This window comes from Planococcus citri, chromosome 3, assembly GCF_950023065.1.
Source record: "Planococcus citri chromosome 3, ihPlaCitr1.1, whole genome shotgun sequence".
Classification (NCBI taxonomy): domain Eukaryota; kingdom Metazoa; phylum Arthropoda; class Insecta; order Hemiptera; family Pseudococcidae; genus Planococcus; species Planococcus citri.
Window position 1 is genome coordinate 25,898,300 of NC_088679.1, and position 13,912 is coordinate 25,912,211.

A 13,912-nucleotide genomic window follows, 5' to 3' on the forward strand; every position below is an offset into this window, starting at 1 on the left:
TTGCAATTTCTGAGAGCTTTTGTGCGTCACATTTCGTTAAACTGCTGAAAAACGCCCCCCCCCCACCTCCTCAAAAATGTGTCCTATCATCTTCAGATTGGGTGTGTAAAATCTCGACCGAATTCTCAGCACAGCTTGGTACAAAAAATACTCGCAACCGATAGCTTACCTTCCGCCCATCTTTCTAACTTTGTCGCATCGCGTCGCGTCGTGTTTAAAGCTTTTTATAAGAAAATTTACTAAATAAAATTACGATACAACTAAGTAAATAAAAAATTGTCAAAGTCGAAAAAAAATTGAGTGTTTGTTTTGTATTCTGTTTGTGTCCTTATAGGGATCTAGCGATTCTGCGCTTGGAATGGGAACAGCTCGAGTCGAAATGAATACGCAATTCGGAATAAGTTTGAAGCAGCTCCGCGAGCTGATGGAGCTGCGCGGCGGCGAAGCGGTGAACAAAGTTAAAGAGCTGGGCGGCATTACGGAGCTGTGTAAAAAACTGTACACCTCGCCAACGGAAGGCCTGGGCGAGAACCCTACCGATATGCAAAACCGAAGGGAAACCTACGGTTCGAATACGATACCGCCGAAAAAACCCAAAACTTTTTTACAACTGGTATGGGAAGCTTTGCAAGACGCCACGTTAATCATATTGGAAATCGCCGCCATCGTTTCGTTGCTACTGTCTTTGTATACGCCTAAAGACGAAGGAGGGAATCTGCGACCGGAGGCGGAGGAAACGCAGAGCGGCTGGATCGAAGGATGCGCTATTCTGGTCTCGGTTTTAGTGGTTGTGCTGGTGACCGCTTTTAACGATTACTCGAAAGAGAAACAGTTTCGCGGTTTGCAGGATAAAATCGAAGGCGAACGTAAATTCGCGGTGATACGTAAAAACGAAGTTAAGCAGATACCCGTCGGCGAGATCGTGGTCGGAGATATATGCCAGATTAAGTACGGCGATTTGTTACCAGCTGACGGTATCCTAGTGCAGAGTAATGATCTGAAAATCGACGAGTCTTCGCTGACCGGAGAATCGGATCATGTCAAGAAAGGCGAGTCTTTCGATCCGATCGTCCTATCCGGTACTCACGTCATGGAGGGTAGCGGTCGTGTGCTGGTAACAGCAGTCGGTATTAATTCGCAATCGGGTATTATTATGACTCTTTTGGGAGCAGCCGGCAGCGAAGAGAAGAAGGAAAAGAGGAAATCCAGCTTGAAAGATAAACAGCACGAAGACAAGAATGGTAAAAAGCACGACGAAGAGTCGACGGCGTCGTCTTCAGATGACGAAGATCCAGCCCAGAAATCCGTTCTGCAGGGTAAACTGACCAAGCTAGCTATACAGATCGGTTATGCTGGCTCAGCGTTGGCCATCTTGACCGTCATCATCCTGGTGGTACGATTCTCCGTCAAGACTTTCGTGCTGGAACAGCAGGAGTGGAAATTGGCCTACATTAACGAATTCGTCAGGTTCGTCATCATTGGTGTGACTGTGCTGGTGGTGGCGGTCCCTGAAGGACTCCCTTTGGCTGTGACCCTATCGTTGGCGTATTCGGTCAAGAAGATGATGTTGGATAATAACCTGGTGCGACATTTGGACGCCTGCGAGACGATGGGCAACGCTACGACTATCTGCTCCGATAAGACTGGCACATTGACGACTAACCGGATGACCGTGGTGCAGTCGTATATCGCCGGAGTGTACCACAAGAACACGCCGCAATTCAGTTCGATACCGGCCGACGTTGCTAGACTATTCATTCAAGGTATAGCGTTGAATTCGGCGTACACGTCGCGTATCATGCCATCCGAAGACGAGAAAAGCGATCTACCCAAGCACGTGGGTAATAAGACGGAATGCGGTCTGTTAGGATTCGTATTAGCCTTAGGTAAAAGTTACCAAGCGTTACGAGACGAAGTTACCGAAGAAATGTTCACCAGAGTTTACACCTTTAACTCGGTACGTAAATCGATGAGCACGGTGATACCGCGCGAAGGTGGCGGATACCTTTTGTACTCGAAAGGAGCTTCGGAAATCATCCTGAAGAAATGCACGTATATCCGAGGCAAAGACGGCGAACTCACCAAGTTCACGACGCAAATGTACGACGAGCTAATCCGCACTGTGATCGAACCGATGGCCAGTAATGGTCTGCGAACTCTATCCTTAGCTTATAAAGAATTCGTTCCGTCGAATGCGGGCCCAAATCAGGTGCTCGCTGCCAAAGAACCGAACTGGGACGACGAAGAGTCCATCACACGTGATCTCACTGCCGTAGCCATCGTCGGTATCGAAGATCCGGTCAGACCCGAGGTACCGGAGGCCATTCGTAAATGTCAACGAGCCGGTATCACCGTACGCATGGTAACTGGTGACAATATCAATACAGCTAGATCGATAGCTACGAAATGCGGTATTCTTAAACCGGACGACGACGGTATTATCATGGAAGGTAAAGAATTCAACTCGAAGATACGTAATCGCGAAGGTAACGTAGAACAAGCACGTCTGGATAAGATTTGGCCCAGATTACGAGTACTCGCCAGATCATCGCCCACCGATAAGTACACTTTGGTTAAAGGTATCATCGACAGCAACTACGGTAACAAGAAAGAAGTCGTAGCTGTGACCGGAGACGGTACCAATGACGGTCCGGCGCTGAAAAAGGCTGACGTAGGGTTCGCTATGGGTATCGCCGGTACCGACGTTGCCAAAGAAGCCAGCGATATTATCTTAACCGATGATAACTTCAGCAGTATCGTGAAAGCTGTGATGTGGGGTCGTAACGTGTACGACAGCATAGCGAAATTCTTACAGTTCCAGTTGACCGTCAACGTGGTAGCCGTCATCGTAGCTTTCGTAGGCGCCTGCGCTGTCTCAGATAGTCCTCTCAAAGCTGTCCAAATGCTGTGGGTTAACTTGATCATGGATACGTTAGCTTCTCTCTGTCTGGCTACCGAATTACCTACGCCGGAATTGCTGCAGCGTAAACCGTATGGCCGAACGAAGCCGCTCATATCTCGTACCATGGCTAAGAACATCATCGGCCAGGCTATCTACCAGTTGATCATTATTTTCGCCATGTTGTTCGTCGGCGATCAAGTATTCGACGTGCCTTCCGGTCGTAACGCTGCCGAAGAAGGTGTCCATTCGCCTCATTTCACCATGATCTTCAACACGTTCGTCATGATGACCATGTTCAACGAAATCAACGCTCGTAAAATCCACGGCGAACGAAACGTATTCCGCGGATTCTTCTCGAACCCGATTTTCTACGGATTGTGGTTCGTCACAATGGCCGCTCAAGCAGTCATTGTCCAATTCGGCGGCAGCGCGTTCTCGACAATGGCCCTGTCGCTAGACCAATGGCTATGGTGTATATTATTCGGCGTCGGTACGCTTCTCTGGGGCCAAATAATCACCAGTATACCTACGCGTAAAATACCCAAGAAACTGGCTTGGGGTCGAGGTCCGCCCGAAGACTACCCTCAGCTTCACACCGAAGGTAAATTCGACTCGGAAACCGGCCGCAAACGACGCGCACATATTCTATGGCTACGTGGCCTGACCAGACTGCAGACTCAAATCAGGGTGATCAACGCCTTCCACCAAGCGCTAGATCAACGCTACGGACGTAACCCGCCCAGCGCCGCTCTACGTAAGCAGACCTCGAATACCAGCAGTTCCAATAAAAGGCTCTCCAGAATGTCTTCGATCGAGTACGCCGATAACACGCCCGACGAATTGGAAAACGCCCGAACCGATGGACTCAATCATGCTGTCAGTGCGGTCTGAAGTCACCAACCTCCTTGGAATCGAGTCCAGTCCAATCGCTCCATCGACCAATCAACAACAACGCCAGTGGCCTCATCAGCCATGTTCGAGGGTGACGATGTGTGATACGTAAATTTAAAAAAACGAGTCGATGTCTAGACGTGCAGCAGCAGCAACAGCAGCAGCGTGATTTCATACGTAATGTATTCCGAAGGGTTCCCATCCCCTCCCCCCAACCCCCTTCGTCAATGCTGCCAAAACGTCGCAGCGCCGGACAAAGATGTCAGTATTTTGTTTACTATTTATCGTACTACTTTGAGCAATAAGCCCGTTTTAGAGGTAATCGTGTATGTTTTGTTTGTTTTCTTGTTTTTTTGTTTATTTTTTATTTTTCAATTTTCTTACCCTATCGTTCTTGTTTTTGTTCTTCTACTATATCTACCTACGTACCTATGTATAATGTATGTAATTTTTTTTTTCGTTGACCCAGTTTTCTTCGTTTATAAACTTAACCATTGATCGTGTCTGGGTCGCGGTAACCTTTACCCTCTCCCTCTCCCTATATCCCATTTTCCTTGAACACTATCGTGGATCAAATTTTTTTATTACGTGGTAATTTTTTTTAGCTACTCGTGTAATTTTTTTTTTGTTATATAATCATGTATTGCTCCTGTCTTCTTGTTGTCTGCGGCGTTCGCCTCTTATACTGCCAAAAAATTTTAAATTGGAGATATCTGTCACGGGTCGACTGATGGGGAATTTTTCAAAGGGTATCCGAATGTCGTGAGTATTGATGGGTTGAAATTCACAGAAGGGTTGAAAATGGTCGTTGTGTTGTCGTTGGTCGTATATGTGAAGGGAGCTCTTTTCTTAAGCCCTACCTGTCTTGCTTGCTGCGATCATCTTTCACAGGGTAGATTTTGATTCGACGATGCCCGGTATATGTATATTGTATACAGGGTGGATCAAATTCGTTATTTTTAAAAATTATTGCAAAATGGGTGACATAACTTTTGGTGGTGTGAAGACATTTTGAGACAACATTTTTTGAATGCATTTTAGCATCAGAACGACGACTATAGAATGTGAATTCTGTGAAGAAGATATCCTCTTCTCCTCCCCCTCTCCAACGTTGCCAATTTACAGGGTGTCCATTCTCTGGAAAATTCGAAGAATTTCACCCTTCTAGAGAAGTTTTGGAAATGTCAGGGAAATTTCAAATTTTTATTCCAAAGTCAGAGAATCTTCTGAAATTGGCTATCTAATCGTGAATCATCTATGTAAGATTTCGGATTTCACTTAATTTCTTATGAAAAAAATTTCCCCTGCTTCGCTCGAGAATTTTATATTAATATTACCCCCTCGCCCTCCCCCTTCGATGCGTTAAACCTCGTTTTACCGATGTATCATAAGTTTCGAGAATGTTTCTAGAGCTCTTTATTTACGTTACAACCCCTCCCCCCCCCCCCCGATAACGCAGGGGTTTTCAGGTCTTGAGTCTTACTGGTTTGTCACTTTTATCTTGCTTCCAGAGTGCTGATTTTGGCCTCAATCGTAAAACAAATCCTGTTTTTTTTTTTTTCGAAATTACCTAGAGTCCTTTTTTGTCAATTGTACAAAAGTTCTATTTTTATGAAAATTGTCAAAAAGTCTCAATTCTTTCTGAAGTTGTAAAAAAAATCCCATATTTTGACAAAATTATCAGAAAAGTCCTGTTTATTGACAATAAAAATGCACAAAATCCTAGTTTTTTCTCAAATTTCCAACAAAAAAAGTCCAATAATTTGCCAAACTTATTGGAAAAAAGTCTCGGTTTCTGTCAATACTGTCAAAAAGCCCTCTTTCTCTCAGAATTGCCCTATAAAAGGTCGAGTTTATTTTTGCCAAAGTTGCCAAGTCTCACTTTTTGCCAGAATTATCAAAAAATGTCTTTTTTTCAAAATTGCCTAAAAAATCAAGTTTTTTTGACAACATTGTCAAAAAATTCCAATTTTGCCAAACTTGTCAAAAAAAAATGTTGTCTGTCAAAATTTCCAAAAAGTCCTGTTTTTTTGCCGAAATTGCTGGATAGTTCCATTTTTTGCCCAAAATGGTCAAAAAGTCCTAATACCAAAAAAAAAAAAAAGTCAAGTCTTCATTTTTGTAAAAAAAAGGATCCTTTTTTCAAAATTCCCTAAAAAAAGTCCTGTTTTCTGCATAAATTGCAAATTTTCTATTTTTTAATTTTCTCAATCAACCTTTGTAATTTTCCATTTGTGTGTTTTAAAAAAAAAAAAATCTAGTTATTTTTGAAAATGGAAGCAGTGTGGCTCCCAAAAGTCCTGGCTTGAACCAATTGGAAGCCTCCTCTATGCTAAATTGTCTCCCCTCCACCTTATTCGTGCGTAGAGGGGTAATCAATATTTGAAAGGGCCTGGAAAATTGGAAAAAATGGTCTGAAAAAAACTGGGAAAAGCATTTTTTCAAAAGAGTGAACACCCTGTTTTATAATTTTTTTCTGAAGATTTCTTCCTCCTCCCTCTCCTCTCTTTCCACCCAATTTGCAACCAAGCAACGCGATCAAACTTCATTTCCTTCTCTATCTCAAATTCATGCATAGAAATCATGATTTTTTTTTTGCATAAAAAAAAGGGCTGGGATTGAAAGAAGAATAATTGGACGTATCGAAAGTAATGTTTTGAGATTAGAAATGAGCCCTAAATGAAAAAAAAAATGTATTTGATATGAAAATTGTTTTTCCCCCTTTTTAAAATGCATTTAAAATTTCTCAAAAACGAGAAAAATCGCGAGAATAGGTGATCCGAACGACTAGTAGAAGAGGTCTCGAAGAGCAAAAATAATGCACAATTTTTATATAGTCAGCAAGTACTTAACAACTTTCATGAATCCTGAACTTATCCTCGATAATTTTCAAAATCTCAGGAAAATATTGAAAGGGTGAAAATTTAATGTTATTATTTTTAGCATTTACCTATTGGTTCAAACTTTCGAATACGAAAAGGAAACGAAATTTGATCCACTCGATGTACATTTTTTATTTATTTTTTAAGAATGAGACGTGTGTACCTACTTTGTACCTACATAAAAAAAAAGTGTTGTTCTACGAATGTAAGAGTGTATTTTTTTTTTTTACTACAAAAACTTACATGTACGTTAGAGAACCATAGGATTATGAGAACCTTGCCCGGTCCACTTATCCATGCGGTTTTTTTTATTTATTTTTTTATACGACAGTTGTACATAATGTATTTTCTTCTTAATTTTTATTATTATTAAAAGCGAGAGTAAAGTTTGGCTTGTTTTCGTTCGCACTGGTATTTTATTTAATTACTTTAGAAAGATGACTTCATTATGTGGGAAAAAAATTTGTCACCGATGCTCGGACAGGTTTCTGGTTGAAATTTTAAAATAAAAGTTGAAAGAGTGAAGAGGGAGGGGGAGGGAATTGTCAACGCTGTATTTTCTGGTACCTAATGAATAAGGGGGAACGATATTTTTTGAACATTTGTGATGTTGATGAATACTGGCGGACTAGAAAGAGTAGGCGTCGAAATTGTATAATAATGTGGATTTTTATTTTTAGCCGATTTTTTTTTTTTTTTTTTGACAAATCGATTAAATATTCCCGGCTGGGTATCGGATACGTTGAATATTTTAACGGCGTTTTTATCGGTATTTTATTTGGCTTTACGGTGTTGTTCTCGAGCATCTCGCGTGTATATTGGTAGAGTTCCAAAATAGGCAATTTTTCACGGCGGTCTGCTCGCTTTGCCGATGGTGTTGTGCTATCGAAAGTTGGATTTTCGTCGAATTTTTTCCTCTCTCGCTGGCTTTTTAATACCATCGACGTCTTCGTCGTCGTATTATTATGCGTTGCGTGGCTCGAAACAGAAAGTTTTTAAACTCGTATAAGAAGTAGGTAATGTATTCGTGGAGTGTGTTTTTTTTTATTAGGTATTCTGGTACGGAGAAAATACGAGTAGAAGGAATACTATGTAGTAGAGAGAAAGAGAGGATGTATTTCTTTTAAATTAAATACAAAACGACGTTTTCCCCTAGAATATGTTAAGGAAATTGTAAAATGAAATGGAAAAAGAGGCCAGAAGAAGGTATCGCGGGGGTTAGTTTTTATCTCATTTATTGTTGGAAGGGGATGGTTTGGGTGAGGGAAGGTGAGAAGAGGATTTTGAGATGAGAGGTTTGAATATTTTTACTTTGCTGGTATCGTATTTGAAAAAAAATGAGAAATGGGAGAGAGGCGAGTACGAGTAGAATGTTTTAATTGAATGAGAGAGAAAATAGCAGTTCTCAGAAAGGAGCTACTCTTCGCTCAGACCGAAAATCAGTCATCAATTTCAATCATTTACACCTTGGAATAACTTGAAAAAAATCTAACCTGATCCCCTTTGCAAAGTTGAGCCATTTACACAGAGCCACCGATAGAAAAATTAAATAGAAGAGAAGCCGGATTTCTCTCAAAATGGTTGTAGAAAATCAAACCAAAAAAAAATTTAAATGTTCGAATAAAATTTTGTCAGCAACTTTCAATTTTTATGCTACAATCGTTCAAAATGATTTTTTTTTATGGAAAAGCCCCTCCTGGTCCCTTTTGAACATTGACCTTTGTAATTCTGTGCAGAAGCCTCAAAATTACTTTTGAAAATGAAAAAAAAAAATTCAAAAATTTGTGGGATAAGTTGTGGAGGTTTTTTCTATAAAGGAGGCCATTTTAATTAATTTTTTTGAAAAATGTTCGCGGATTTTTATTTTATTTCATCTTCTTGATTTTTTTTAGATTTTGAAGGGTTTTGCAGAAGAGGGCCAATATTGCTTGGACGATTCTAGGGAAACTTTTTTCTGAAAAAAAATTCATTTTTCAGAATTCTGGCACAAAAATTGAGAATTTTTGAAAAATTTTATTTTTTCCAACCCTTGGTCTGCTTCTGACGCCTTTTTTCTGGACTTGGAAAAAAAATTATGGAATTTTGTGGATTTTTTTTTTCACAAAATCCAAAAAATTCAGGGGCTTAAAGCATACCACCCCACCCTTTCTTTTAGAGATCATTTCAGCAAGCAGCCCAAGAAGAGAGTGAATTATTTCAAAAATCCCAAAATTCAAATTTTTTGGAGATAAGTGTAATGTGTATATTTTTCTCTATGAGACCAAACAAACTCAAATTTTGGATTTGGAGATGAAGTGTGATCTGGAGAAACAGATTCCCAAAATTTTTCTCTGAAATTTCAAGTCTCAAAAATCAATTTTTATTTTCATCCATTTGTACTATTTTTGATGGGTTCGTTTTTCTGGTGTTTCAAAATTTTTGTTGGATTCGATTTTTTAATGGTATGAGATGTGAATGAAATTTAGTTCAAGGTGATATCATTCATTTCTATGTGAAAAGATTAGATTTACTTGTAATTGAGTTCTTGGTTCTCAGTTACTCGAACAATTGTGTCATTTTTCAATCAGTTACGAAGAGAGAAAGCAAATATTCTTTCAATGGTTGGAAAATGAATGGAAAAATTTGCTTTTTTTCTTTCGAGCAGTAAGTACCTACTGAATTTTTCTTTCTTATCACGATTGTAAACTTCACTAATTATTATTTTTTGCTTCTGACATACTTTTCTAATCTCTTATCACTAAAATCGTTGGCTGCTTTTTATTCGTTTAAATTCTCAGTCTGTGAGTAACTTCCTTTTGATTTTTAATCGACTTTAAATAGTCAAGCACCTAATTGATTATTTTTCTCGTCGCTTTTGCGCTTACCTTTTAAAGTAAATTTCAAAAGAAATGAGTACAGATTGAAGATTTTGCTACCCCTCCCCCTTTCCCTTCTAACCCTGCAAAATATTTTGAAGACGTAGATTCATTTTTATTTCATTTCATAAAGACTTCTCTCTTCCTTCATCTCTTCATTACTCTTCTCTCGACTTGGAAAAAAACACCAGTCTTTGTAAATTAATCTGAAATTGATGTGTGGGCACCTTTTTTGTAATTTCTTCTCCAGTTGAACTTTGTTATTTACGTTACCGATGATGATACGAGTATTTTAAATTACGTCTCAAAGAATCCTTTGAAATGCTTACTTAATAATTTTTCGAGATTTCGTTTTTTTTTTCTGATAAGAAAACCAAAGCTACGATGATTGGAACTTTCACTCGAGTAATTACGAATAAAAAATAAATTGTTTTCGTTCTTTTCATAATAATTTTTGCATTGAAAACATCAGATCAGGAGAAGATTTCTTTGAGAAAAAATATATTATTGCTAAATTAAAAATGTTATCGTTGAATCTCCAAGATAGGTAAAAATTTTCTCGAGGATGGAATTTATTTTTCGAGTTGGTAATTCGAGGTGAAAAAAAATATTTTTCATTTCGTTTTTCAATTTTTACAACCGAATTGGGCCAAAATTGGCTAAAAGGAAGCACGGTTGAAGAAGTGAACTTCTTAGCCATAATCGTTATTTTCAAAACACAGGGGGTGAAATAATTTCGTAATATTTCAAAACGAAATCGATATAGAATTGCTTATAGCTACCTAAATTTGTTCTAAGCACATTATAACCCTCGTGTATGGAAGAAATCGTCGAAAACGTAGCAAATAGGCTACCATTTGATAAGTATTTGTAATTTAATTTCGAAGATTGTTCGAGCCTAGTCGTCTAGTCAAATAGGAATTTTTACACCAAGTACCTACTCGTATATTCGAATCTCGTGTGAACGAGATCGAAAGTTGTAAAAAAAAAAAAATTGGAACAATTCGCGTTTCTCATTTCGTTTTTCAAAAACCATTTCAGCTAATTAAGAATACAGTACAAATAGTCGACGGTCGGCCATTTTCTATATTAGCTCGTGTACTTTATTCGGCTCTCATCAATGTGATTGATGATGAGTAACAAAGAAACGTCAAACTAATGAGTACTGATGCGTCGATAAACAAACTCGAAAAAGAAGAATGATTCTATACGGATTGCTGGGAAAGCTCTTCGTTGCGGTTTATTTCGCAGATTACAATATTTTTTTTTTTTTTGGCGGATGAGTTTTCATTTTCATCTCGAGGTATTTTTCAAATTCTTTTTATTTCGCCATCGATTCCTTGTAAATAGCTGTAACGTTGAATTTCGACGTTTTCCTTCTTTGGCCGATAAAAAGACACATCGTCGCGTAATCCGTGTCTTTTTTTTTTTGAGGCCATTTTCGTTGAAAACCTCTAAGGTGTGTTTTTAAGACATCCCACGACGACGATAAATCTAACCAACATATCAATTTTCATTTAATTGCTCGACATGAGCTCGTATACCCTGCTAAAATTCGCTCAATACGTCAAACGATAAGACGCGACGGTTGCTCGGTCGTCCTCGTGTAATAATCTGCGAAAAACATGGCCCAAATTTAAACGTACGACGACATAGAACCACAAAATCTAATACCCTATGCCCGGCTGGCCTCGTCTTATCCCTTCTTTAGTCCCATTTCTCCATACGTATATGGTACGCACCGACATGGTAAACATTTAAAACCTTTTATCTCAATCGCATGTACGTATATGGCCAACCAATAATCCAAGTTTGTATGTGCTGAAAAGGACAACCGTAACCGCAGTTTTCCTTTTTTTTCTCTCTCTCAACGTCCATACCGCAAGAATTAACTACCGCCTGCTCCCTGCTGCTATTGTTTTCCATGCCTAATGTTCTTATTGCCAAAGTTCCCTTTGTTTTGGAATTAATTCAGCGGCGCGACTCCGACGCGCCGAATCGAATGAAAATTTCAATAATGAGCTTTGCTTATTTGTATTAAGCCTTGTATAACCAGTCAGTGACGAGAAAGGCAGATTTTGTTACGTGATTGAAAAGTGTTTGGATTACTTTGATCGTTCGAAAGAAAATACCCGAGTGGAGGTATTTTGTCTCGGTTTTAGATTAGGGATAGCAGGGTATGAAGAAGGGGAGGGGGGGTTAAAGATTACTGGAAATGAAGAACATTTGCGACTATTAATCGTTGGCTGTTCTATGGTTATTTTTTAGACGAATTTTCTTTGGGTAAATTTGACTATTGTGTTGTATTATCATATTGGTGGAAGTGTTCTATTTGACAGGGGTAGACTGTGTGACTGCTGCAATGGCAGTAGCTCTCAAGGTGGGGATGGAGGAGATGCTAAAAAATTATGTAAATTTAAACGTGACATAGACACTTGGTTTTAAACATTTCTATTTGTTGTTTTTATGCACAAAACACCAACAGATTAACCAATTAATTACAAAATTAGTCACAAAACCACTCTCTGCTACCATTTATGAACATTTAATATAGAAATAAAAGAAGGCTGCTGGAACATCACCAATATTGTAAGTACTTTTTGGGGAAACGTTATTGCTACTTTGGCACCCCCTGTGAGGTCCTTCACCCTCTCTTGACCATGCAGTGGTAGTAACATAAATATTTGGCTTAGACTTTCATCACTTTATTTGTCCATGTGGGTTCATGGAGAGGTATGAGAGCAATTCTTCCTCAGTGTGGTGTTATTACTATGGTAACGTCATACTCAAATTAATTACTCTTATAAATTTTTTGCCACTGATTATATGAAATAATAAATAATAATACATAAATTTCATCCCTGTGTGTTTCATCACTGCAAACAGTAAATACACAATCATCCTCATTAACACTATACGTATGACTCAATTCTGACATACTTCACTTTTGATTTACCACTGTTAGATGCACTTATATTTTGCTGTGGAGCCGATTTACAAATTTTTGAATAAGGCCTACCACCCAACACAATTACACTTCGAGCAATTCACATTTGCACCTTGCAGCCAGTGCTTTCAATCCTTTGTGGTATGTTTCTCATAACCATAGCAAAACTCTTTACTCTTGAAACCTGTGTCTGCATTTGCTACTTTGAACTACTTCAATTTTTTTCCTTTTCTGTGGTCATTTTTTTCTCTTATCATCAACCTTACACACTTTGGTCTAGTTAAGTTGACCAGAAACACTGGACATTAATGCTGTAGCACTAAAACCAATAACACTTGTCTACTGACTCACAGTTTCATTTGTATGGCCCATTTCTTCAAAAGTTTCTAGAGTGGTGGTTGCTTTAGTACATAACTCCGTTCAGAGCTTGACAGCTTGGTAACTGAAGAATGATTTGCAGCTGAAATGCCTCTTCATGCTGTGCTTTTGTTGCATAATCACACTTAGTTGCCTGGTTACAAATCTGGTGACAAAAGAGGCAAAATGTTCCTCCTTTCCTGAGGACATTTTAGCAAGAACATAACGCTCCTACCACTTGGTATGTTTATGACCCAGTTTACTGTTTAGACATTCCACTGTAGATACTAGGTATGTCTGAAAAAAATCCGACCATGAGCTAGAAAAGACCCTTTATTTTATTTTTTACAATCAGTGCACTGCATCCTTCAAAGTATTCCCACTTGCATTCAACGACCTGCTGCCATCACTTTTTCCACATTTCGAAGCACTCTGAGAACGCTATCTTCGGAATAGCCCTCATTTCCCACGCCAAATTTTGTTGGATCGCTTCAGTATCGTCAAAACGGCATCCCTTCAGCGGAATTTTTAGTTTTGGAAACAGCCAAAAGTCACAAGGGGCTTTGTCTGGGCTGTATGATGGTTGGTGTAGCATTTCCGTTCCATTTTTGTTCAAAAATTCAGTCATAAGGTGTGACGAGTGCGCCGGAGCGTTATTGTGGTGGAGCAGTCAGTCTCCACTGTGCCAGAGATTTGGCTGTTTTTTCAGATCTCTTGACATAAACGCTTCAAAATTTCAATGTAGCACTCCTTATTAAGTAATTGTCTAACCTCTAGGAGCAAATTTGTGATGCACAATACCTTTGTGGTTAAAAAAAACAATCACCATCAACTTCACATTGCTTCTGCTCTGACGTGCTTTCTGTGGTCGCTGCTCATCTTTTGTCTTCCATTGAGATGATTGGTGCTTGGTTTCGGGATCGTACCCATAAACCCAACTCTCATCACCAGTAATGACCCTTTTAAGGATATTTGGATCATTTTTGACCTTTTTTAAATTTTCTCTGGCAATTTCTAAGCGATGGTGCTTCTGCTCCAGTGAGAGCAGTTTTGGAACGAATTTGGCAGCGATGTGAAC

General features: G+C 39.1%; 2 protein-coding genes across 5 annotated transcripts in view; both read left to right on the forward strand.

Moving 5' to 3' along the window:
* LOC135839442 (plasma membrane calcium-transporting ATPase 3-like) overlaps positions 1-7,079 on the forward strand; it is a 32,697-nt gene extending 25,618 nt beyond the window's left edge. For both annotated transcript variants that reach the window (XM_065355454.1, XM_065355455.1), the window contains exon 2: positions 335-7,079. In XM_065355454.1, the coding sequence (XP_065211526.1) occupies positions 359-3,793 (3,435 nt within the window). In that variant the 5' untranslated portion in view covers positions 335-358 and the 3' untranslated portion in view covers positions 3,794-7,079. The remainder of the gene's footprint in view (positions 1-334) is intronic.
* Positions 1-13,912, forward strand: part of LOC135839444 (putative peptidyl-tRNA hydrolase PTRHD1) — a 168,715-nt gene that overhangs the window by 25,620 nt on the left and 129,183 nt on the right. The gene's annotated exons all lie outside the window — the stretch shown is intronic.